A 25,361-nucleotide genomic window follows, 5' to 3' on the forward strand; every position below is an offset into this window, starting at 1 on the left:
AGCCCAAAGACAGCCCAGTATTTGAACTTGACCTCAAATAGACAAGAGATGAGGCCTCAAGTCTGTCACTTCTCTGCTCAGATGGATCTTGTGTCATTTGGTTCACCAGAGGAAAAAAAGCAAACACAATAAAACCATAGGAAACCAACAAACTTCCCTTGAGAAGGAGTGTCTCTAAACTATGAAATGAAACATCTTTAGCAATAGGGACATAGAGTGCATAGCCAAAATCTTTCCTGCAATATGTTACATGACCACTTTATTTCTGATATCTGATACCATACAGACAAAAACCAATTTTTCAAATTTCTCCACTTCCTCAGCCAGATTTCTGACATTTTTGACTCTTCTTTCTAACCACATAAAAATTTTTAGCCCAATTAGAAACAGTTCTTCCCATAACTGGATAAATAAGCAGTTTTATTGGTATTAGTGATAGAAAGTGGCACTTAAGTGTACCAGACAGTACATTAAATCCTTTCTAAGCTGACTAATTTCAAGCTTTTTCTTAAGAGGCTTGGACAGCTTTGCTGGGTTTGTGAAACTATGGTTACTATGCAAGCCTAACACATAAATCTAACCTCTTCAAGGAATTCTTCACACCCTTGGCTATACACAGACATGTCACCCATCTGTAGTACTACCTTTTTTCACATCATCCTCACACCTGGATCAGGACAGGCAGTCCAAACCGGAGCCAGTGCCAGTGGGGCCTCTGAGCCAAGCAGAAAGAGCTGTCCCAGCACTGGGGAAGGGACCATCCTCTTTGAGGGCAGGGAGTGAACAGGATGAAAGCCAGAGCTGCCAGTGAGGTTCAGAGAACAAACACAGAGCTTGGCCAGCCTGGGCATGTTGCTCCCTCACCAGGCACATGCTATTGAACAGTGTGTGCCAGCATTGTGAAGGCAGAGTCAATAACTAGCACGCATAGATGGACAGAACCTTTCTTTTGTTTTGCATCCATAAAATAGTTTATATGCAATTGCAATTCAGAAACACAGCAAACCATCAGCTGCCTAAAACCAGTGTTATTGCTTATTTTTCCAATACATATATAATTGCTTAAATTAACAGAACACGACCTTTACTGGCTATGTAACATTTTACTGAGTAATTACAACTTCCAGCCACGATACAGAATATACTGAATTCAAGTATAATCACAAAACAAAGAACATATGCAGGTAATTATTCCAATGTCTACACCTCACAAATCAAAATGACTTCCCCATACTAATAAGGAGTAACCAAGACACAGAATGAAAAAGCCAATACACAAAATGCAAGGTGTGGGGTGGGAAGGGGGCTGGTGAATCTGATTAAAAGACGGCAAAATGGAAAAACGGATTTTGACTTTGACATTGTCCTTTGAAACCTCTACCACAAGTGAAAAATCCTCAGTGTTGACTTTCAAATTTAATACCATCTTGGCAATAGCCAAAATGCTTTCCAAACAGTTTAGGCATTTTTCATTTTTCACACAGTCCTTCAGCATATTTAATTTGAAGAGAAACTTACAAAATCCCTTTCATATTACATAATTTACACATCATGGCTTTTTTCTTCTGACTTTAGATTTGAAGCAGCTGATCACAACCTCAAAAGTTTTAAACACAGTCTAAATTTAGATTACAAAAACTAAATTTATGCTAGATTATGGATCTGTACTCCACTATTTTAAAAGGCACCTCTTCCCTAGAACAGAACTTTAATGCTGGCTATACAAAAATTTGACTGGGCTTGCTGTTAGTGTAACACTTCTAAAAAGTAACCACCACCTTTCATTTTAATTGGTGGCTTTTATTTACACAGGAAAAAAATGTCCACAAGCGCCCTACATAATACAGAATATTTTCTGCCTATCTATTTTAATGTGCTATAGTGTCCGTGGTATTTAAAAAACATACATCCTTTTCACATTATATTTTGAATGTTTTATCTTCTTTTCAGAATGTGATTCAATTATCCACAGACATCTCAGCAAATTGGAAAATAAAGACTAATGTATTCATCAATGACTACAGCCCACTGCAAGGATTCTGCAGACCTTAGAACAGAGCACTTTTCCCACAGCACATTCAGTATGGTGCTTCAGTCATCTTCTGTCTAAAAGAATCAAGTAATCTTCTTTTTAATTCACTCCAGCTCCCACTTCCACAAATAACATTATTCACCCTCCACTTACCAAACACATACCTCACCAACAAAAACTGAGATTACAACATCACCCTTAGCAGCTTTCAGGGGACAAATAGGTTTGTACCTGCAAGGCTGAACATCATATCAGGACATAGAGGCTCTGATTTTCAGTATAAGAAAAAAGAGCTTTTGCTGGGGGAATTACTCAACTATCAGAATATTGGTGAAAGAAAGAAAACATCATCCTACCTAGTTTTAGACATTCTAATAAAATATCATTTCTTATTGTTCTTTTCTTCTCCAGTCATTACTTCTTATTTCTGGATAAGTTTTTTAGATTATTTTCATCCTTTCTTATTTCCAGGTGCTCAATGTCTTGGGTCTTTTCCTTCTTTGGATTCTTTTCTTTTAATCATATACTTTTAGTTTAATTTCTTCGGCTTCAGCAAAGCCTGACTGCAGCTTCTATAGACCATATATCCACTTAAAGCTTCTGTTTTATTTTCCTCAGAGGACATACATTTCAAAAACTGAACTACTGTGCTTTAGAGTCTGGATTCCTATTTCTTTTTTTATGTAATACAGTCTACTTTTGATCTTAATGATTTGTGTCTCACTAACAAGAAAGGAAAAATTACTTAAGCTATGCAAACCATCTATTAAAAACAAGTCTTTTTGGTACATCTCAACTTCTCATTTACATTATGCAGGTGAACTGCAAGAGAGATGTTAGTGGTACTCTCTGTTCAGAGACAACAATAATAGAAGCAGCACAACACTTAAGCTAGAAGGGAAAAAAAGCACACTGTCATTTTATAGTCACTTCTTTAAGCCTTTAGGTATGCACAGAAGGGCAGGTTTTGTACAGGAGTCAATAGTCATCAATTGTTCTACCATGCCAAAATGCCTCAAGAACATGTGACCATAAAAGGAAACATTTTTTTTCAACCCTTAAACAATATGGTCCTCTGGTTTCCTCTCTAAGGAAAACATCTAAGTCAAGTTTAGAAACATGATTACTTCATTGATAATTTTCAAAAATTGCCACACCTTGAATAGACAAGGCCATGAAAACTCTTTGCATGAAGACTGTTTTTGATGTACTCATCACTATTAGAGATACTTCTATAATGCATATTTTTTTCTTTGCTGCAGAAGAAAGAAAAAACAGCTAAAATTATTACAAGTAAAGAGGACACAGGACTGCAATCAACGCATAATAGACAAAACATACCTAAAAATATTCCTGTACTCTCCTTTTATCATAGAAGGGGCAGTAGAAATCTCTCAAAAATCAGTCTCCAGACACTGATGAAAAAGAATCTGACAGGATCAGAAAACTTGGTTTTGGCTAACATGGTTTGTAGCTTTCAAAGCAGTAATCACTATTCTTAACTATTAATGAACATGAAGTACAGTACAAAATTCACAGACCAAGAGTAGAATTCACCCCTGCTTTTAAAAATATAAGATGTTCAAAATAGCTTCTTCCTCAAAAAGTAAGTCACTTAAAAAAACAATAAAATCTGTATGGGAATTCAAGGAAGGAAAAAATAAGAGTCTAAAAAGCCCTCAGTTCAAGGATAAGTCACAGGGAATAAAGGATGTAAACTTGTCCTTGTAAAAATGTGTTCCCCCAGTACTTCTGAACCAGAACACAAACCACCAAGCAGTCCCTGTAGCACAGTAATCCACTGGGGTGTTCACTACTAGCACTGTATCCTTCATAAATGCTTTAAAAGGGGAGGGGGAAAGGGACACCACATCAAATGCTGAATTCCAGTGTATAATGGAGACTATACTTGAAGTTCATTGCTTGGGGAAAGACAATCACTTTATCCTTTTTTATCCTTTACAGAAGAAAAACCTCTATAGAAAAATGCATTATTAGTATCCAGCCAACTTGGACTTCAAATACATTCAGATCATTCAGTATATTGGAACACTAGGACAAGTTTCTAAAACATTGCAAGTTTTACAGAATCACGAGTCACTGCACAGCATGTAAGAATCTTCCACAAAGCAGAGAGGGTGGGCAGCCATACTTTGAACAAAACTTGAAAAAATAGAACCTGCAAGGGCAGTCTACAGAAATAAATTATTTTAAAACACCACACCTTAATGGAAAAAATCCTAGGATATAACTTTATTGTTAGGTAAATCCTCACTTATTTTCCTTAACTCTGTAAAAAAACCTATTTTGTAATTGCATTTGTGATAAACTAAAATTCACTCCTCCACACATGTACAGTTCTTTAATTTGAAGACTCCATAATGTTAATGCAAATTTATTAGCTAATTATTTTCCTCAAAAACATTAAAATAAAAGTAAACTAAGTAGTGGACCCACATTACCGCAAAGTTTTGACTTTAAAGGCAGTTAAAGAAAAAAAACAGTAAAAATGTCATATCTGTTAAAAACAATTTGTGAATTTTAACATACAAATTAAAATGTAACAGCTTGGAATTACTATTCTCTTCGAACCTGGGAGGCTCAATGAATCAGTACTTCCATCCAACTGCATGACATGTAAACTTCCAAGGTACTGCCAAAACCAGTCTGCCTGCCTTTTTGTAGTACATCACCATCCAGGTCACTTTAACAGACACTGGTCAGCAGTAATGTACCCAAAAACACTCAGGTCCTGGCATCTTGACTTTAACACATGGTGATGCTATAATCAGCAAACTAGGATACAATTAACTCAATTCTTTCTTGAATATAAACAAAAGGGGCGAATGGGTATTCTTCTGACTTAAATAAGGAAACTAAGGTCAAAATTCAGATGAATTACACCTCAAATGAATTAAAAAACCCCAACATTTTAATATGCTTTTGGAGCAGATGTCTTGTAAGAATATAAGCTCATACCTCCTCTTGAAAATTATACAGGAACACTTTGCTATTGAGATAACGTTTACTAAGCTTGCAGGGAAAGTTCTGCCCACTGACACCACTCATTCATCAGTAACTCCAGCATGCAAACCACTTGGATCACATTGGCTGTCTTCACTAACCTCGGCAGGAAGAACCTTTTCCCAGTTTTACTTCTCTTCAGGTTTTTGATTTCTGAAATATCTGGTTTATTAATATGTTTATTCAAATTCAAAATGCATATAAATATTCCAGGGAGAAGAAAACAGGTTATGCATTACCAGATTCCAGTGCTCTTCATGAATAAGACTAACACCAGGAGAGTGCACACTGAGATGAGATGAATTTTACATAGAAGGGTGAGGAGAAAGGTAAATTATTTATAATGTGCTAAAAATATGCTTCATTTATTTGATATGGGAGATTTCCAAATTACCCTTAAACTGCATTTTAAATCATCAGGCTTTTAAATATACTAACTAGTTTTGCAATAGGAGAAAACCAGATAAAGTAAGCCTTCTTTTGAATCAGCCATCATAAGGTAATATGCTATAAAGAAGCCACTAGTGGATAGGGATTATGGAAAAGGGTACCAAGAAGACCCTTTCACCCACAATTACTATACTGTGAAGCCCCATCTGTAACTTAACTCTGGAATGTTTTTCTACTTAAAACGACCAGCATGCAAAGTGCTTTGCAGTTGTCAAAAAGGCATGTTATTTTAAACTCTCATTGCTCACTGGTAAAGAGACACCTAGTATGAAAAAAAAAATACTAAAATGCTTTTAGTCAAATCTGTACATATTGGTCTCCACAATTATTTGCTGCAACACTTAGATTATAATCTTAAATTGATTTTTGAAGACTTTTGTTTCATATCAACATTTCTTCTTTCAGCAATTCAGCCATTACTCAGCAACTGAGTTACTAGGATGGTCTTATTGCCACCTGTCATGCATGAGTAAATCTTATTGTACATTAAAGTGCATAAAGACTTTTCCTCAGTGCTACTTAAATACGGTTATTTCACTTATATTTCAACTCACATGTTCAGTACTCATGGCCTTATTAATAAAGACTGGGTCTCAAAGAATCTGATACAACTTGAGTACCTACTGCAGAAAGCCTTGAGACAATAGTACACAGCTCTAGAATTTCACATTTCCAAGTTATAAACTAATCACTTATCTCTGGATTGTTGAGGACCACTGATAGAATTACTCTACTTTCTTAAAAAAGCAAGGTCAAGTTATACAAAAATTCAGAGGAAGTGGTTCTGAATTCAGGTAATATCTAAAGGCAAATAAATTAAAAATACAATGTATTCATTTGTTTAATTATAAATAGATAATTTTTTACTATTATATATTCCAGCTACATCTCTCATATCTTCTAGTAAAGCCCATATCTGGCAATAGAGTCTATTAAAATATAAAAAGCCAAAAATGCCAGGTAACTTTTAATAAGCACTACCATAAATATCTCCAAGATCACATCTGAAGATATTTACAAGTAAGAAAACAAATGTTAAAGTAGGGAAAAAAACCAAAATTTAAAGAGAGGAAATGCACCAAAATTTGTACACAGTAATTTTTCACAGTAACTCAATGTACTCTGGCTAAACCATCCAGCTGGCTCCTCTCAGGTGAAAAGCATCATTTTCCTCAAGTGCAGTAATAATGGTGGCAAAAAAAAAGTTTCCAGGTCATGGTCATTGAGATAAGGCCAGCGCCCATATGAAACAATTTATCTCATAGAAAAGAAAAACTGTGAAACAATCACACAGTTGAAAAATTACAATTTAAGGTTGGCAGGTTCCACTGGAACAAACTCTTCCTATCTAATCTTAATATCTCCCAAGAACCTTTAATGATATCTTGAAAGAAACTAAAGAAGTGCAAACAGACTGCAAAGGGACACAAATGGAAAACTACATGTGTTGTATAGTTTCAGGCAGCTGTATTTGCCTAACTAAACCTGGTTGTTAGGTTGTAAGTTCTGAATCACAGCAAATATTCTTGGACAGACTCTCCTGTGGAATTTAACTCAAGTAGCTTTTTGAAACTGATTTTTCCATAGAAATTTTTGTCTGCAAGTCTAGCACTCTTCCAGAAACAGAAGCAGTGCTAGGAGTCCAGGAAGCAGAGGGCAAAGGAAGCGAGGTATGGTGCTGAGGTTCTGCAATCCCAGAAGCTTTACAGCCCTTCATGTCACTTCTTCCCACAAAGGCAGCAACCTGGAGACTTCTCCTGTTCAAGTCTACAGTATCTCCAAATCCACATGACGAACATCAGGATTTCGTTGCTGAAATAAAATTTAAAAACAATGAATTGAAAATTTTCAAATGCAATTTTGCACATGGTTACAAGTAATGTGTTTCTGGTATGATATTATCAACTAGATAACAAATTTCCTTTTTGGGTAACATAGGAACTATTTTAAAACGAGGAAGAGTTTCAATAAACATTGTCCGTATTATAAGGCATTTTTGGAGGGCTAAGTCATCTTTTTATTTGAAAAATACTTTTCAACATCATGGATAAATTCGTTCTTATGCTTTATGAAATATGGAGGAGCTCTCAATTTTAACAAGGCAGTAGAGTTTTATATAAACTGTTCAGATACACATGTATATAAATATCTCACTCTCTTAAAGTTTTAACAGATACTTTCCTGAACAATGGGTAAGATTGCTGAAATAATTTGTTCTCTGCCATGAAGCGATTTATAAAGATTCAGAACACTGTTTCTATGAAGAAATATGCATTTTCTGATATTATAGAAATATGTTATCACCATTACATGAATTGTACGATCCATGAGAAAGTCATGACTTCAAAGACATCCAGCATGTGAACCTGACTAGTATATTCAATAAAGCATATTCAATACCAACACAATCACTATATATATATTTTTTATATATATATATATATTTATATATGCCTATACCAAAAAGCAGTATCCATGTTTATAAAAAATTTAGGCATGATCCTGCTCCTCAAAAACCATGCATGAAGAACTGATTCAGATGATGCAATTAAAATCAAAAATAATATTTTGATTCTTAAACAGGACAACCCTAAGGATAGAAACTTAAACTAGAATATTCATGAAATATAACAAGCAAGGACAGACATGCTCTTGAGTAGTGTCTCATGGCCAGAAGGAACAGTCATGGCAGGACTGCATTTATCTGGGGGTCAGTATACTGGTAGCTCTGAATTCATACCAAGAAGGTAAGACTGACAGCCCCAATACACTTAGAAAATCAAAAATGGGAACAACCCTTTCTTGCATCAGCTAGAGAATATTTAAATTGCATAATGAAAAAAAATATATATAAATATATAAGACAGTTGAGAGGCTTTTGTAAAGTAAAATAAACACTGTACAGCTTCAACAAGAGTCAAAGATGTTGAGTAGTAGTCCCATCACACAGAAATATTTGATACAATGCTAAGAACCAGTTAAAAAACATTTCTTTTTTACAGCCAGCCAAAACAGACTTCAACAGCCTATAAGTAGTCTAGCATTCTGAGAATACAGTCAAAAAGACACATTCAGGTCTACTGAATGAAAATTTTTTCTATGTTGGTATATAATGGAACAAAAAATTTAATAAATGGATCAGTGGCAAAGTAAGGATTTGCTGGTGGTCAGAACATAGATAATAATACTACAGCAAGAAAACCTGCACTTGTAATATCAACTTCCTTCCTTCACTCATATTTCCAAATTAAATCCCAGAAAGCAGATGCAGAGATTTTGTTTAAAATAAATCACAGAATACACACTCACTAATAAGCAGTTAAATTTACCTTCAGGTCCTTCTCAAGTCTGTCTACTTCAGCTCCCAGCGTGTCAACAATATTCTCACCATGCTTAAGCATAAAGGCTTCTAATTCTTCAAGGGTTTTCACTTGCTGAATTTCCTAGGAAGAAATTAAATTTAAGAGATTGAGATGAGGAAAAGAAAATAAAGGAATAACACTCCAGAGGGTCTTGACATATTTCAAGAGGGAGGAAAAAAAAACTTAAACAAAACACTTCAGCTTTTGCCATTTACTCTCAAAACATCATCTGTTCTTGTGTCTCAAAGACCCAGAAGAGTAGCATCTAGTTGATGAAAACAGCTGGCTCTGTCATTACACCTGCATTTAATACAAAACCTTCTTCTATCTTCAATTGACTTCATCCTTAAGTTTCCAAATAAGTTTAAAGAGTTTCTTTCATTTTCCAGAAGTTTCTGAGGTATTCTTCATAGCAAGGCAGAGCAGGGTACCCCTGTGTATTCTTTCTCCATTTTCTACATTCTTGCTATTCCATTACATTGCCTTCTCTGGGCATTACATTACCAACCCATCTGAAAGTCCACAGGGATTATGACAAATACTGCTGTAAATATGACTCCTCCATAATATCAGAAACTTGAAGACAGTTGACTGGAAGTCAGACTAAGAGACCAACAGCATAAAAAAGGGAAAGAATGAGATTAAGGAAGACAGGATTTTAAACTCCACTCTCTAAAAACACTACAGATATCAGCAGCACCAAAGCAGGTACTACAGTATTGCCATAGAATGACACAATGGTTTGGGTCAGAAAGGTCCTTAAAGATCACCTAGTTGTTCCCCGACTGCCATGGGCAGGGACACTTTCTGCTACACCAGGTTACTCAGGGCCCTATCCAATCCAGCTCTAAACAACTCCAGGGATGGGGCATCCACAACTTCTCTAGGCAACCTGGTCCACTGTCTCAGCACCATGGCCACCTCAGTAAAGAGTTTTTTCTTGTATCCACTTTATGTCCATCACCTTTCAGTTTAAAGCCATGAACCTTCCTTAGAGGTCTCACACCAACCTGTCTGGAAGCCATTTGTCCTGTAGTTTATCTCAGCTGAAGTATGTTTAGGATAAGTATGTTATTGCAAAAAGGCAAACTATGAAACAACTCATTCTTCTTGTGTATACAAGTGCATGACAGCAACTTCTCTTCCCTTCTCACTACTCCAATACTGAAGAAGAATAATGAATTGAGCAAGCTTAAAACATACCTCAACCACAATAACCCATGGCTACAATCACAGCAAGTCTAACAAGAAAAACACCAAGGTAATCTAAATGACAGCATTTCAACAAATACTTCACAACTGTAGAAAGAATAATGTTGACAGCAGTGCTAGTTGAATGAGTTGCTTGTTTGAAAAAGTATAGGTCAAAAGGCAAGCACACTGTCTGCCTTCGACTTCAGATGGCTGAAGCCTTCTGAAAGGAGCTATCCTTCAATGACAATTTTATAGCTGACATGAGGTTACCATATGTAACAACAATGACCTATGAAAGAAGTAGTTGCCAACCTAGAATCAATCAGGAAGATCTTTCCCAACAACACTTGAGGTATTGAAAGAACTAGTGGAGGTTGTATGCAATTGCCAAAGGGAATACCAGGTAAAGAATAAAAGCTAACAAAGCCATGAAAAGAAGACTAGTGTACTAAAAACTGCAACAGCAAAGCAACTGGTAATATAAAACCAGGCAAACTTGCAGTGTCTCAGTGGTACAAAGCTGATAGCACTCTTCCTCTCAAAATGTATTAAATTGAAGTCCTGTAGATAGATGAATAGGTCAGATATTGCACTATACATACACACACCTAATTCTTATTTTGACATTAACAGGATTTTAAAACTGGGACACTGACTTAATGATTTTAAAAATTATAATGTAAAATTTAAAAGTAAACATAACTTCTAAGGCATGCTTAATGGACAGACAAAATGCAGATATCTGCATTTCATTTTGAAAGGGTAGAAAAGAAATTTTGTAAATAAATGTACATAAGAAAGTTACCAGTGAAAACAAAAACATTGTCTTGTCAAAACATTTTGCTCACTTAAAACTCTCCTTTTAATTTAGATAAATAATTATTTTCTTCATATTTCATAATTTTGCCATATAGAATACAGCAGAGAATTAGTTGTCTCTTGAAAAGAGAGCTTAAGAAAAGCTACCCTGAACTATATTGAAATCAGAGACTGACACTTTCTAGAGATGGCTAATTCTTAAACATCATCAAAATGCTAAATTATAATGCAGGCAATCCATATTCACACCAAGTCTGAACAGCTGGACCTGTAAATCCCAGCACAGCACCACCAACACCCAGGGCAAATGGCTCTCTCAAAACAGATGCCTATTTGCAGATGACAGCTTCTAGTTTTAACTGCAGATCTTGTAATTCAATGAATGTATTGGAATAATTATGTTCTCATCATTTTTTTTACAGATTTGCATTTTCTAAAAAAAAAAAAGAATCCCAGAATGATAGAATATTGAGAGTGGAAGTGACACACAAGGGTTATTGACTCCAACCCTTATATAAATGGCCAGTGCAGGGAGCAAACGCACAACCTTGGCATTATTAGCACCTGGCTCTGATCACATGAACCAATTTCAAAGGTAATGAGTTAAAAAAATAATCTGCCTTCCTCCTTCTCAGGCCAAAAGTAGGTCTTCAGCAGCACATAATACAGATCTCTCTAAGTGCATTTAAAACACTAACACAAAGCAAGAACATCTGCAACCCTTCAAAGGAAGAAGTGAAATGTATCTCATCTACTTTCAAGTCTTGGGTTTAGAGGTACTTGAAATTGGAAAGTAGGTATCAAATATTGGGGGTTACAAAAGCAATTTTTTCTACATACTTGTAGCAGCTGTTCAATATCTTGTTTTTCCAGGTAAGACCGAGTAACAACACGTCCATCAAAGTCTACTTCTGCCTTGAATCTTACTTTGCTCATTCCCATGTCTGTGGCTTTAACATCATGAATTGCTCTGAAACACATACATTTTTAAAGACAATGTAAAACAACACAGAACAAACCACTAGCTAGTTTGACTTCTCATGTTTACAATACTGTCACCACAAAATGATCCTGTAATTTTAAAAGGTCAGTCTTTAACAAAATAACCTCATTTTGCCCACCCACACTTCCATTAAATACTGATTTATGTTTAACTGGTTATATCACTTCCACAGATTTCTGCAACACCAACATATCTGTAAATCACTGCAATAAAAGACAGACAACCAGAAGCATCACAGATTCAGAACTAGACTAACAGTATATTTAAAAAATTCCACAATTAAAAATGTGAAAATTTAACTATTCTGTGTTAAAAGTTAAAGCCCAACTTATTTTCCACTGCAGAGAATTTCTTGTGCATATACATGACACTATTCAACAGCCTTTAAGTACCCTCAATTCTGAGGAAAGGAACAATAACCTGTTGAGAATTATTGAAAGGACACATTGCAATTACAGAAGTGTCCTTTCCTAAAGTTGGTAAATGCATAATCTTTTGGAGAGTTTTCAAAAATACATCTGACTTCAGAAAAAGTTATGGATATTGTGTTTGGAACTCATTTTTGATCCTTCAGAGCTATTAATCACAACTTATCAAGATACACCTGTTTGTAAATGCTGAAAATCTCTTTTTATTTAAAGGCTCCTAATAAATACTAGAACATGAAAGCTCTAATGTTTATAATTTTGGTCCCTTGAAAAATTCTGGGTTTCTGTAGCAGAGTTTTGCTCCAGCTTGTTGGACAAATTCTAATATGTGCATATAGGTAGTAAACAAGATCTTAATTTTTCTAGGATAAGAAGCAAACTGAGGACCAAGACATACTGTGATAAATTTCAAGAGTGAAATACACACAAAATAAAATACTTGATTTTTTCCTCATTATATTAACAAAAACTCAGTTTATCTTCAATGCCAAGAAAATTTTAAATTGCCACTGCAGAGCAAGTTTCCATATTTTCCCAGCAAAGTCAGAAAAAACAAGTGGACACTAAAACACAGGACACAAATCACAACAGGTTCACATTTTTTAAATTCTTGCTTCTAACATTTTCAAAGTAAAACAAGTATAAAAGATTTCAAAGACTTTTAGTTTTATTAAGAGAAAAATGCATTCTTGACTATTTGGTAAATTCTAACACAAGAGATTCAGCAATGCAGCTCACTTGATGGAAAGTACCAAACCTGACTAAACTGTGGAATGTCACAGAATCTGTAAATTTAGCATGCCCTTTGTCTTAAGCAAATTTACTCTTCCCAACTAGAAATGCTTCTTTGCATCTGAATGTTTATAAATCAGAAATAAATTCACAGGCAGTGCAGGAAGAAGGCAGAAGGCATTATGTTGGAAGGAGCCTGTTAGAATGAACAGCCAAAACAGAACAGGAGACAGAAACTACAAGACAAATAATCACAGGAAATTTTTACAGAATACTTCTTGTAATACTCAGGGTGGAGGAGAGGTAAGCATATTAAAAAAGAAACAGAACACGAACTAAATAGAGAGAAACCAAAAAATACATCTTAGCAAATATTTAAGCAGATTAAAAGAACCATCAGCTTACTGGTACCAATAAAGACTTTCCAGCTCCATTCCAATTCACACAACTGTTCTGCAGGAAGTTATCAAATCAAAACAGTATTAATCGGAGCAAACTACATGACATCAAACTACCTTATTCCAAAGAGGGTATTTAAAGTAACAGATGGGTTAATAAAGAGAATTTGGAGCCACGTGATTCAAAAATGTCGAAGACATATCAAGTGCCTATCAGAACTAAGCAAGAAGATAACAAGTGGTATTTGAGATTCTCATTAAGCAGTAGCCTGATAAAATTCAGTTAAATTAAGCATATTCTATAAATATGGAGGAAAACAGTCTACCTTAGTGCACGTAATCTGCCCAGGAAAGACAAGACAGTGAATCAGAAGGAAAAAAATCAATAACCATTCAAAAATACAGGTGTGTAAGGTAAATCTTAAGCTACAAAGGTTGTTTATGGAAGCTTCTGGATGGTTAGTAGAAACCATAAATTCTAACTAGGGAAAAGAGCAAGTTTCAAATTAATGAAAAATTTGTCAGAGAACATCAAGTTACTGGGTTTGAGCAATTGGTTGTAATATTTTTGGTTTTTGTTCAAACCAGAATGACAGATTTTGCAGCACAACAGAAGCACAACTACACAACAGCTGTTACAATGAAGTAAAATTAAAGATGAAACTGTCACTGAAAATAGCTTATGTCTAGGAATCTGTGATTAAATTCCATAAGAACAGAATCAGGACAGAGTCTGTACCACATCACATATTTTATTTCACAGTTATGAAGGGCTAATCTCCCATAGTTCAGTTAAGCTGAACACAAGAATGATTTATACACCAAAGGTGTCAATGAGAGTTAAGAATTGAATGTTTGTATAGCAAAAATAAAATCAAATAATTTTCCACCTGAGAGCAACTCTGAAAGCCTATTCAGGATCATGAGTTAAATATGGGACACAACTAGAAATTACTAAGAAAAATGAAAAGAAATGAGAAATTATAAAGTCCAGCAAGATGAAAGGAGAAGCAGAAGAAAAAGTCACAGAGTGTGATACAAACCAACTTTTTTAAAGTATATCAAAACCAAAAGATAACATGGAAACAAGCCTGCTACTAGACAGAAATGGAAAATTGTTACTGATTAAACAGAATAGGAAAAATCATGCACTAATTGTCTTCTTAATCTAAAAAAGCAAGATTATATTAGTACAATAAAGCACTTCCCTACTTAGAGCAGAGAAGCATACTGGATATTTAAATGAAAAAAAATGCTTCTAATCCAACAGGTTCCACAACTTATATTCAAGAGTTAAAAGAACTAAGAATAACTGTGGAGGCAAATTAATTTTTCATCTAGCCGTGCTGATGAGAATTAAAACAAAAACCAGATTAACAACACTGTGCCAAAATTTAAGAAGAGTAAATAAGTCCACCTATTTAAGTGAGGACAGTTTCACCTGACAAAAACTGAAGGAAAATAGTTAGAAAGGTGGAGAGAAAAATTCTATATTAAGAACACTAATTTCAGTCATTAAGATTTCAGGGAATATAGATCTGGTCAAACAATCTTGCTATAAAAAAAAATTAAAGAATCAAAGATTTAGTTGAAAAAATATCACCACCAGAGAGACTTATTTTAGTAGGACAGCAGTTAGTATTGCCTGATAATCAAATACTTTATAATTAGCAGTGGATCACAATGTTCTGGCAAGCTACTGCTGGAACAGCAATTTAAGTGTGGTGCTAACAGGGGCTGAGGGAGTAGATCTCAGAACCCCGGGATCCTTTTGTCCATTTGGATCTAAAATACTTTCTGATGAATACTGAATGATTCCCTAAGAGATCTCCTCCTGACTTGGCAAAACACAACTGAAGGTAAACATTGCAAACCATGCCTGAAAGAATAAGGGAGGAATATTCTGGGAGCAGCAACTGCAAAAAACATTGCATTGAGAACTGAAAGCCCTGAAAGGTTGAAATAAAAAAGCAAATATTAGTCACTATTAGAAGCAGGCCAGTAATCTGGAGCTTTTTCTTTTACATTTGGTTTCAGAAGGATATGTAAGACTACAACACACTACTACACATCTCCATTTAAGAAAATGTGAGTTTGAATGTTCAAGAAAATGCTGACACTCCTAGAAGTCCAAAGCTTATGTTGAGGAAAATATACAGGTAGCCCTTTGGATAAATACTTAATATTAAAAGGCTTCCTCTTCCTCATTTCAGCTTCTATGATTTCTTTTTTCCTTATTTCAGCCTTAGGTTTGTTTTTTTCAGCCTTTTCTCCAAATCATACCTACCTATACCTAGTAACAAGCAAGGGTAATACAAGCTTACATTGCAGAGAACTGAGATTAAGACCAGATGTCATCTTAGAAGAAGTACATTACCCAAGCTAGAGACAGCAGACTTGTGGTAAGAACTCAGTCAAAGACAAAGTGGACACTGAAAGAAATCAAAGCTGGTAACATCATGGATCTAAGAAAGAGATAACTGAAGACAAAGTGAATACAGAGAGTAGGATAAGCACCTAAACATGTTTCAGCTTCTAACCTCAAAAAAATCAAAATTCACAGTTTCTCACAAGTCTTTATTTCTTTTATTATTTATGCTTTTTTTTTAATTAAAGTACTTGTTTCTAAAAAACGTTTACAACAAGAAGAACATGAACTAAGTCTGCTCTGTTGGGAAATTAGAGCCACCTACAAAATGGAATACATTATAAAATGGTATTTGGCCTAGGAAAAATTTTATTATTTCAGCCTGAGACAAACAAAAGCCACCTGTGCACTTTGGAAAAAAGAACTACAGAAGTCATGTACATGTGAACTCACCTACTCTAACATAGCACTGTTGACACATTCTTCACCATTCTTCACCATTCAGACTAATCCAGGGCCACCACAAATACCTAATTTACTGACATGTGTAAATTGTAACAAATAGGATTCTTGTTTGGTTTCTGGAATGAAGGGCATGTCATCCAGACTTCTTGCTTGGAACTGTGATGGTGCCAGCACTTAGTTCCTTTCAAGTACTCTGGTATCATTAACTAATGGATATGGAGGTTTTCCCTCCACAGCTCAAAAACTACTTCAAATTAAAAAAGCACTACAATACTTCAGCTGATTTACACAGAAATATATTCCTAAATAAAGATCTAAAAGAAAACAAAAAGAAGTTTGCTTCTAAATCAAGATTAATAGGGTAAGGCTAAACAGCTCATTGAAAAGCATTTAAGCAAGATTTAGAATTACAGTGAGCTATCAGTTTACTACACATTGCAGACTTGCTCAGAAGGAAAAATTAGCAATGAGTAAATTTATAAGCATATAACATGAAGAATCCATGGCATCATGTACTACTGCAGCATGTCCTGCTGACTGCTACAGAATTCCACACACTGAATATAAACAGTAACAGAATTTAAATATTTAGGTGCTAATAAACTATTCAAGCAACATAACAGTATCATTAAAGTGCTTGAATTTAATGAATTTGAAAACAGTTTAAAGTTTGTGATGGCTTTCTCATTAGGTCATTGTCAATTCCTGTAATTAATGTAACAGTTGGAATGTATCTGCAATGTTATTTTAGCTGTTGAACACCCAAGAGGTACAAGTATTATTTTACTAAAAGTTTTAGCACAGAAATAGAAGTTAGCAATAATAAAGACTCTAGAATCCCAATATAGAAGACTCCACACTAAAAATAATCTTACCAGATTGCTCTCATTACATGTTGTTTTCTTGCTTTTTGTTAGTTGTTGCTGACAGCAGAGACTGAGCTGTAGAGGTTCTTACCTTACTACAGGATCATTCTCCAGGAACTCGGTGAGCCGCTGCAGCTGCTCAGGCTCGATGGATCGTCCCAGCAGGGCTTCAGTGTTAGTGTAGATTAGAAATGCTGACACAGTTCCTAACAAAGTTCCAACACCCAGAGACCCCACACTGTCGTAATAGGGGTTTCCTAAACGAGATACAGCAAATTAGTTTCACAGTGTTTCTAAAACATAGCAGAGAATTCTAATTTCACACTGAAAAGAGTTCATAGTTTTGAAGGGTTTTCTGGGTTTTGTTTTTAGTGAGTTTTTTTGGTTGGTGTGGTTTTTTCTTAGTCAATCATTTATTTTACTTTTTTCTTCTCTTAATTCAGTGGAAATTTTTTCCTATTGAGGAACATGATGAAGCTGGAACAAAACAATTTATCATAAAACAAAGCCTTAAGTCCCTCCTGTCCCTTGACCACTCCTGTCTCCTGCAGGACTAATAAATGAGTAAACTCTTGTCTGTGTTTTTGTATTAGTAAACATAAATTTATATACAAAGTTATATACACTGAAACATAGGTAGCAGCACAAAATCCAGTGGTTTTCTATCAGTAACTAAAAAATTTGCAAGTATTAACTTGCAAATTAATGTTTCTGGAATACAGTACTTAATTTCAAACACTTATTCATGTTCAGACCTATAGAAATAGTACTGTGTTTTTAAGTTGATGAAGGAAACTAGAAATTAAATTTTAAAATTCCTTCTATATAAAAAGTGAAACTTGCAATTAAGTCATTGGAAGCCACAAGAAACAAAATTCCAATATTTATTCTCTTAAAAAAAAATCAATACTTAAAAAGAGATGAATAAGTAATCATCCCTCTTTAGAAAATTTAACTATGCAGCAAAGATGCACTTTGAACCACTTGGCATACACATCATCTTACCTTTAGTAAAAAACGACTTAGTTTGTATGACAAAACAGCTCAAAGATCTGCTTACAGAGACCAAGTCAACCAATATAAACTAAATGCTCTGTGTTCATATCCATACATGGGAAAAAATCCACATTCTGCCTGCCTCTGTGCAGAATTTTACCTGTTAAAGAAGTCAGTCCCATACAGGTAGCAGCTACAGCCACGCTCAGGACTGCTGCAGCATCCTCCAGTAACACCACGTTGGTACTGGGATCACGACTCTGCACAACTGCACACACAACACAAAAAAGTTACATTGCTCTGAAAATTTAGCTTTACTATGTTGTGCATAGCACTTAAACTATACTAACAACAGCAATTTAAAAGAATAATTTATGCAATTATATAGGTGTAAACTGAATTTTTGCATATACTCACAATTCTGAAAGCATTTATACATAAACAGAACAAGCCCAATTATGGCAGCTTCTCAAAAATGTTAGAAAAATTAAAAGGGGCATTTATCATGAAAAATACCTGCACTTAGCCAAGTGTTTAACAGCACTCTTAAATCAACAGTTCTCACCTAATTTGTAAAATGTTATTTGTTAGTAGAATAGAAAACAGATCAATAAAGGGAAAAGTAAAAGGAAAAACAGAAAATTGTTTCTATCATTATAGAAATACTAGTGAACAGACTGTGTTTTAAATAACACCACATACCTTACTGCTATAATGATACTTACCATATTGATAAAATGAAAGACCCTTGGCTCGAGCACTCCTCCGAATTTCATTTATAGCAACAAGCAGGGTGGCTGAAACAACAAAGATGTTGCTGAAAATTGCTAGAGGCAGAAGGACTTGTTTCCATTTTGAAAAGAGGAGCTTTTGGTTATATTATCATAGCAACAGATCATCAAGAAAGCTCTGATTGTAGGTACTTTGAATAAAGTATAGTTACTTTTTTTTCCACAAGTGTGTCTCCCACACAAATCAGAACAGTTACATTCATTGATAGTTTAATACCAAAAAGACAATCCATGTCTACTTTCCAAATTTTGTGTTCTCCAACTTTTTACTATACAGACATGTATAAAAAAGAAAAGTTTTCACATGATACTTTTTCTTTGTTTACAAGTATCTGTAAACAACAGAGCTCAAAATTTCACTGTGTAAGCAAAGATCAATTATTACTGTAATTACTGACATTTGTAAAATGTTATTATCTTAAGAGATTACAAATACTTAAATAGAAACTTGAAACTGCATACCTCCTTCTGATACCAATGATCCTGCTAAAATGCAGTATGCCTGTATGGAAAAAACAAGAATCAGATATGATATGATATTATATTATATGCATATTTCTACAGATCTTTTCACCACAGGCTATCCAAATGTAGCATTCCAGAACCACATTACCCACCGTGTCATGTAATTATCCCTAAACAGAAGCAAACCAATAATAATTGGATCATGCAATATATTCCAAAACAGGCAAGCAAGACCTCTTGGAGTGGGGGGATATGAAAGGAAGATGCAGGGTTTAGAGAACAGCTCATTTTGCTGCAGGATCAACTATAGTTTAAAGATTTTTTTTTTCTTAAAACACATTTTCATCAAAAATGGTTTGAGTTAATTGTGCTGAGACTCAGACTAACTCAGGAAGAGCATTTCAGACTATGCCACTATTTTTTATTGAGTCACTGGTGTTAAATAGAATACCAAACAAGATTAGCTTACCCAGAGAAGAGATTCTACAGGATGAGGGTGGAGTAAACCTATGATCCCATGATACCAAGAAAGTCCTGCACCCATCATGAAAATGCCTACTCCACTGATCAGGGAGGCAATATAGCGCATATTTGTGAAACCATACCTAGAAGAAAGAAAAGAAAATTATTTTAGGAATATAAGTTTCTACATCTCCACAAACATGCCTCATATTAATTTTTACATGTCTTAAATTATCATCATATGAGCTGAGATCTATTTAAAACAAAGCCGCTAAATCCAATCTAATCCAAGGGAAAAAAAAAAACCTACTTGAAAAACTAAAAAGACCCCAAAATAAACAACATTTGTACCACTTTAGGATTTTAGTGAAATGCTACTTCTAAATATGAACTCTAGTTTTGTGAGCAGCCAGTCTACATAATTCATAAAGCTAATTTAATGGGAATAAAATTTACACATCTCTCAGTAGTTCAGCTAACTACAGGCATCCAACACTGGCAGTTTTTAAGTGCAGTGGAGAAATTAAAGCAATATCAGAAGTTTGTGTTGATTCCTTTTTTTGGTTTTAACACCATCTACAAACAGCGCACTTCTTTTGTCTATATTGAGGAAAAAGGGAAAGGAGCAAGAGGGAAAAATGAGATATGATGAATATTTGCACAAGTTTAAGATTTAAATTTTTCAAATTTTAATGATGCAATCAATGAAAAAAAGCATAACTAATCCCATAAATTAGATGTATTTTTGAAGTAGTTCTTAAAGAATTAATGACTTGTCCAAACATGTGAGGAATAAAACTGCTCAACACTGAGAAAATATAATGGAGAGTACAGCTTATAACTTTCATGAACTTGTAAGAACTTATTAAGTAATATTCCTATTACTAGATACAAACAAAGAGCAGTTTATATCAAACACATCTCCTTATGGTACAAGTAACGAGCTTGCATAAAAGCACTTTGTTGAAAAAAGGAAGAGGACAGTAATTTTTATTTTTTATAAAATCTCGTGATTCATATGAACAGTGTTTAAAAAGTAGATATATTAGCTGGAAGAGGCAGAAGAGCCCAGAACACCTTAGAGAAATAATGACAATTAAAATAAAACATAGCAAAAGTGTACTACCAAAAAAAAAAACCAACACATGCACCAAGCCATTGAAGCTCCAACTCCTAGAGCTTGAAAGAAAATCCTTTTCTTATTTTATCTGTTGCAAAATCAGATATAATATGCTTCAGAAATGACAGAAAACAGCAAATTAAAAAGAACAAGGTGATGCACAAACAAGAATTGATCTTAACTGCTATATATAGTTAGCAAAATCTTTATTTACTCAAAAAGCTTACGGATGACTAGGGTCAGGTGTCCTTGCAGACTGACTGATGCCCAAAGCCAGCAATGCCTATTTAAGACAAAAGATTTAAAAAAAATTTAGAAACTTTCTGTATCAACTGAACATGAAAGGTAAAGGCAGATGTAATTTGCTGAACTGCATATATGCTTTGCTACTGATATCTTATTAGAGCTGGAATATAATCTTCAAAATTTGTAATCTAAATTTGCCACTCCCAAAAAATTGTTAGTTATACCTACATACATAATATATATGCAATTATATGGTGTGTGTATACATAATTACTGTTAATTATAATTTTAGAATCACAACTGAAAATGAACATTACATGCAATCACAGGTGTTGTTACTGTGCTTCAGTGTGAAGGAATGAAGTTGCTCAGGGAACAAAGCTATTTAAATAAATCCCTCTGGAAGAGAAACTATACTGAGACTGAGGTGTAGAAGGGTGAGGACAACATTTAAAGCAGTAACTTTACACTGCAACTTGTCAGCATATTTTGAAGGAAGAAATAACCTCTTGCTATCTAAATTCCCTACCTGGGATATATTTAATTAGGCATGTATTAAGTAGTTGATGCAGGAAGTTATAAACCTAAACCTGAATTTTGCAAAGCATGTGTTTTGTTTAAGACTATGGATAATGAAACATAGTAACAATTAGTCTTAGCAGCAGCAAGCTGCTTTGAGGAAGCAAGGCTTCTCCTGTGTTTTTCCCAAAACCACACACTCAATTATTTGGAAAAACAAAACAAACCCTCCCCATCTCAGTAGAACTTTCAACTTTGATATTTAAAAAACAGAATAGCTCTTCGATATATATAATACCACATCAAACTTGGTTCACCTGTACATTGACACACTTGGCCAAGTGAAAAAATGCACACTTTAATACTTAAATTAATGGGGAGGCCAGCCTTAGCAGTTGAATTAGAAAACACTGGAGAAAACAACATTAATTTTATCCCTGCACATTAATATTACATATCCAATTCTGAGCCTGCCACTCTACTTCTCAAAGTAAACATGCCACATATGTGGCTACTTGTGCTGTGACAGGCTGATAGGTAATCAAGAAATAGAAAAAGAAAACAAGATGCTCAAATTTTCATCATTATTCTACCTAGAGATGAATAAGTAACAAAGTCTGTCATTGTATTATAGTAACTGACAGAAAAAGCATTTCTAGTTAACATTTAACCAAAACACAAACCAAAATAATTTTAGTTTCAAATACCACTCATGATCCATGAAGTAGCTGAGTACAGTTCTTATTGCAACTCCACTCTTTCAACTTATTTCTAAAAACCTTCAAAATCTACATTCTGACTTCTCCTTTTAACACTTATACAAATTTAGAATCATCCTATTTTGTTTATTCAAGTGCATTATAACTACTGTAAGTATCTGTCTTTATTCCCAGTTTTATTACAAGTACTAACTTGAGCAGAATGGAAAAAAATACTCACCTGGTTACATGTGTCTGCTAAAGAATGTATGGCTTCTGAAAACATACTTGCAGAACCCGTGTAAACCCAAGCAAGCAACTTAAAGAAAAAATTCAACCCATTTCTGAAAAGAAAGAGAAGAAATAACAGAATATTTGATGCTAAATATTTCCAGCAAAGCCAGAAGTGCAGTACAATCATGTGTTATCTGCCAGAAAGGGGTCAACTCAAATATCAGTTTAATAATTAGAGAGCTGTGCAAACAGATAATTGATAGAGATTTTCTGCATGGTTACTGTGAAAAAAGTCCTTTCAGCTAAACTTGATAAAGATACACAATTTATTTTTCAGAAATCATTAACTTCTAAGCAGTTCCAAATAAGTTACACTTCCTGAAAACTACCATCACACTCACTACTCAGAACAACTAATTGTCTACCAGTGGGAGAATACAAGTCTTTACAACTTCCTTATCTATTGTTTCAATGATTTGCCTCCTACACATCCTCCACCAATATTGTAGTGCAAGGTTCCCCACTTCATTCTCAGTCTGAGCCATTCTCAGTAGAATACAGATGTGAGACAACACACAGGAAGACAAGGCTGTCACTGGCTTATATTGTAAAAATTATCTATGGAATTTTTCCATTAAGATGTTCAGTGTAAATTGTAAAGACATTTTTACAACTACAGGTTTACTGGAGTAAACATTGTCTTATGTTGCACAGAGGTAACTATTAACTCCAAAGTCCAAGTCTACATTCTCACTTCAAACATTATCAGAATCAGTAGGTTAATTGCTACAAATATATTGCATAGAAAATAAGACTAGAGAATTATAATATCTTCCTCTATATTTTTAACATGAGTTTCACTTATTGCCAATTTTTAAAATATCTAAATAAATTAAGTGTTATAAGAAACTATTAACAACATTTTCTAGTGGCATATTTTAACGTGTGCCAGAAATTATATTCAAGTTAGAAGAAACAAACCCAGCAGCTTCTGAGAATGCAGCTTACAATTAGAAAAGAAATAACAGTTTACAGAGAAAAGTGACTTCTTTTCTGTTGGTCATTTAGAAAATTCTTTAAAATGTATGAAAAGCTTCCTCTCAAGAAGGAGCAAGAAAAATGGACAACTTTAAATACCTGCTGCTTCAGATCCTACAAAATTTTGGTTTTTACTTTAAGAAACTATTATAGGGTAATACACTCCAAAAAAATTGCTCTTCTCTCATCAGAGATATATTCAATGCCTGACCTCCATGTATCGATCAATGTATTCACATAAATTCTCTTCTACCTCTAAATAAACAAATAAATCTATTAACTTTAGTTACAGACACAGGCATTTTTATCTTAAATACACACACTGCTACTACTTCCAGGATAATATAAATAAATTACTTTTTATTGCATAAACAAGACTTTTTTTTTTTTTTACTTACATGCAAATAGCTACCATTACCACCTTCCCTGGTCCCTTGAAAAACATAGCTGCTGTACTGGAGCGTGGCTACATAAAGAAATAACAGATTATTTAATAATTAAATCTTGATCTCATGAGACACCAAACATACAAATTAAATAAAAAACTCTGCACTGACCTGTACTGCAAAAGTTCTGAAAGGAAACTAATTTACTACTAAATGTTCAGCCAAACTGCAGTTGGATCTTATGTATTTCTACAAATAGTTGGCCATTAAAGAGATAAACTCCAATGAAGTCTCCAGCAGAGGCCACTGCAGCCATAAGGCCCAGAGCCCACTAAGGAATCATTCTGTACACCCAACCACCTAGATCTAGGGTGTGTGTCTGCTTAAGCAAAAGGTAAGGGCCAGCAGTGCATAGACAAAAGCAATCATCTTCTTGGGTCTTTTTTTTTAAAGAAACTTACTTAGGTTTTTTAAATTAACAATATATTCACTACACATAGTAATAGGTTATACTTGGAATCATGAGTTGCATGATTTTGACAAGATTTTTGACAGCTGCAGTTTTGACAAGAAGGCAAGAAAGAAAACTCTCTTTCTGGTGGATTACATTGTCACAGTAGGAACCCATTCAAGCTGTCATTGCAACATTTACTACTGCATAACAATCAGATATAGATATGGTATATTACAGCGCAAAAAAATCTTCCAGTAATATTCAGTTACACAAATTTTCCTTCAAAAGGTGTCGTAACACATTTCACTATACTTTTCTAGCCAAACACTTGAAAATGACCTTACCTTAGTATTTCCAAAGAACTCCTTGTATTCCCACAACAGTCTTTGGTTTCTAAACAGATCTGCAGTACAAAATTTGCATTGTGAATATGTATTAGCAACCAGTAGCTTTAGGAAATGAAGTCTACTTTTTTTATGCAGCAGCTGACTTCTAATAAGAGCTAGATGATCTATGAAAGAATTCCTCCCTTGATGTTGTTAATCAGAAACACATGTTGTTATACACTCATGCAAAATGCCAAATACAACCTGTAATGATCCTATACATTGTTACCATTTCTACCAACAAATGATAATGCACAGAGAAAAAACTCAAAATATACTTCTGCAAATTCATTTTATTTATACACTTCATTTTATTCACTACACTTTCAGTATACTTACAGATACCTCAACGAGTGTCTGCAGTTCCAGCTTTTCTGACAGAAGGGTGTTCTTGTGGCACAATGTTCCAAAAAAAATTGACCTCT

General features: G+C 34.4%; 1 protein-coding gene across 2 annotated transcripts in view; it reads right to left on the minus strand.

The window, feature by feature from the left end:
* Positions 1–401: 401 nt before the first annotated feature.
* SLC30A9 (solute carrier family 30 member 9) overlaps positions 402–25,361 on the minus strand; it is a 34,178-nt gene continuing 9,218 nt past the window's right edge. For both annotated transcript variants that reach the window (XM_074541562.1, XM_074541563.1), the window contains 12 exons: positions 24,895–24,953; positions 24,109–24,176; positions 22,680–22,782; positions 21,203–21,258; positions 19,863–19,998; positions 19,391–19,430; positions 18,863–18,934; positions 18,298–18,405; positions 17,233–17,398; positions 11,722–11,851; positions 8,836–8,949; positions 402–7,318 (listed from right to left, as the gene is read on the minus strand). In XM_074541562.1, the coding sequence (XP_074397663.1) occupies positions 7,274–7,318; positions 8,836–8,949; positions 11,722–11,851; positions 17,233–17,398; positions 18,298–18,405; positions 18,863–18,934; positions 19,391–19,430; positions 19,863–19,998; positions 21,203–21,258; positions 22,680–22,782; positions 24,109–24,176; positions 24,895–24,953 (1,097 nt within the window). In that variant the 3' untranslated portion in view covers positions 402–7,273. The remainder of the gene's footprint in view (positions 7,319–8,835; positions 8,950–11,721; positions 11,852–17,232; positions 17,399–18,297; positions 18,406–18,862; positions 18,935–19,390; positions 19,431–19,862; positions 19,999–21,202; positions 21,259–22,679; positions 22,783–24,108; positions 24,177–24,894; positions 24,954–25,361) is intronic.

Source organism: Zonotrichia albicollis, chromosome 5 (assembly GCF_047830755.1).
Source record: "Zonotrichia albicollis isolate bZonAlb1 chromosome 5, bZonAlb1.hap1, whole genome shotgun sequence".
In the NCBI taxonomy this organism is placed as follows: Eukaryota; Metazoa; Chordata; class Aves; order Passeriformes; family Passerellidae; genus Zonotrichia; species Zonotrichia albicollis.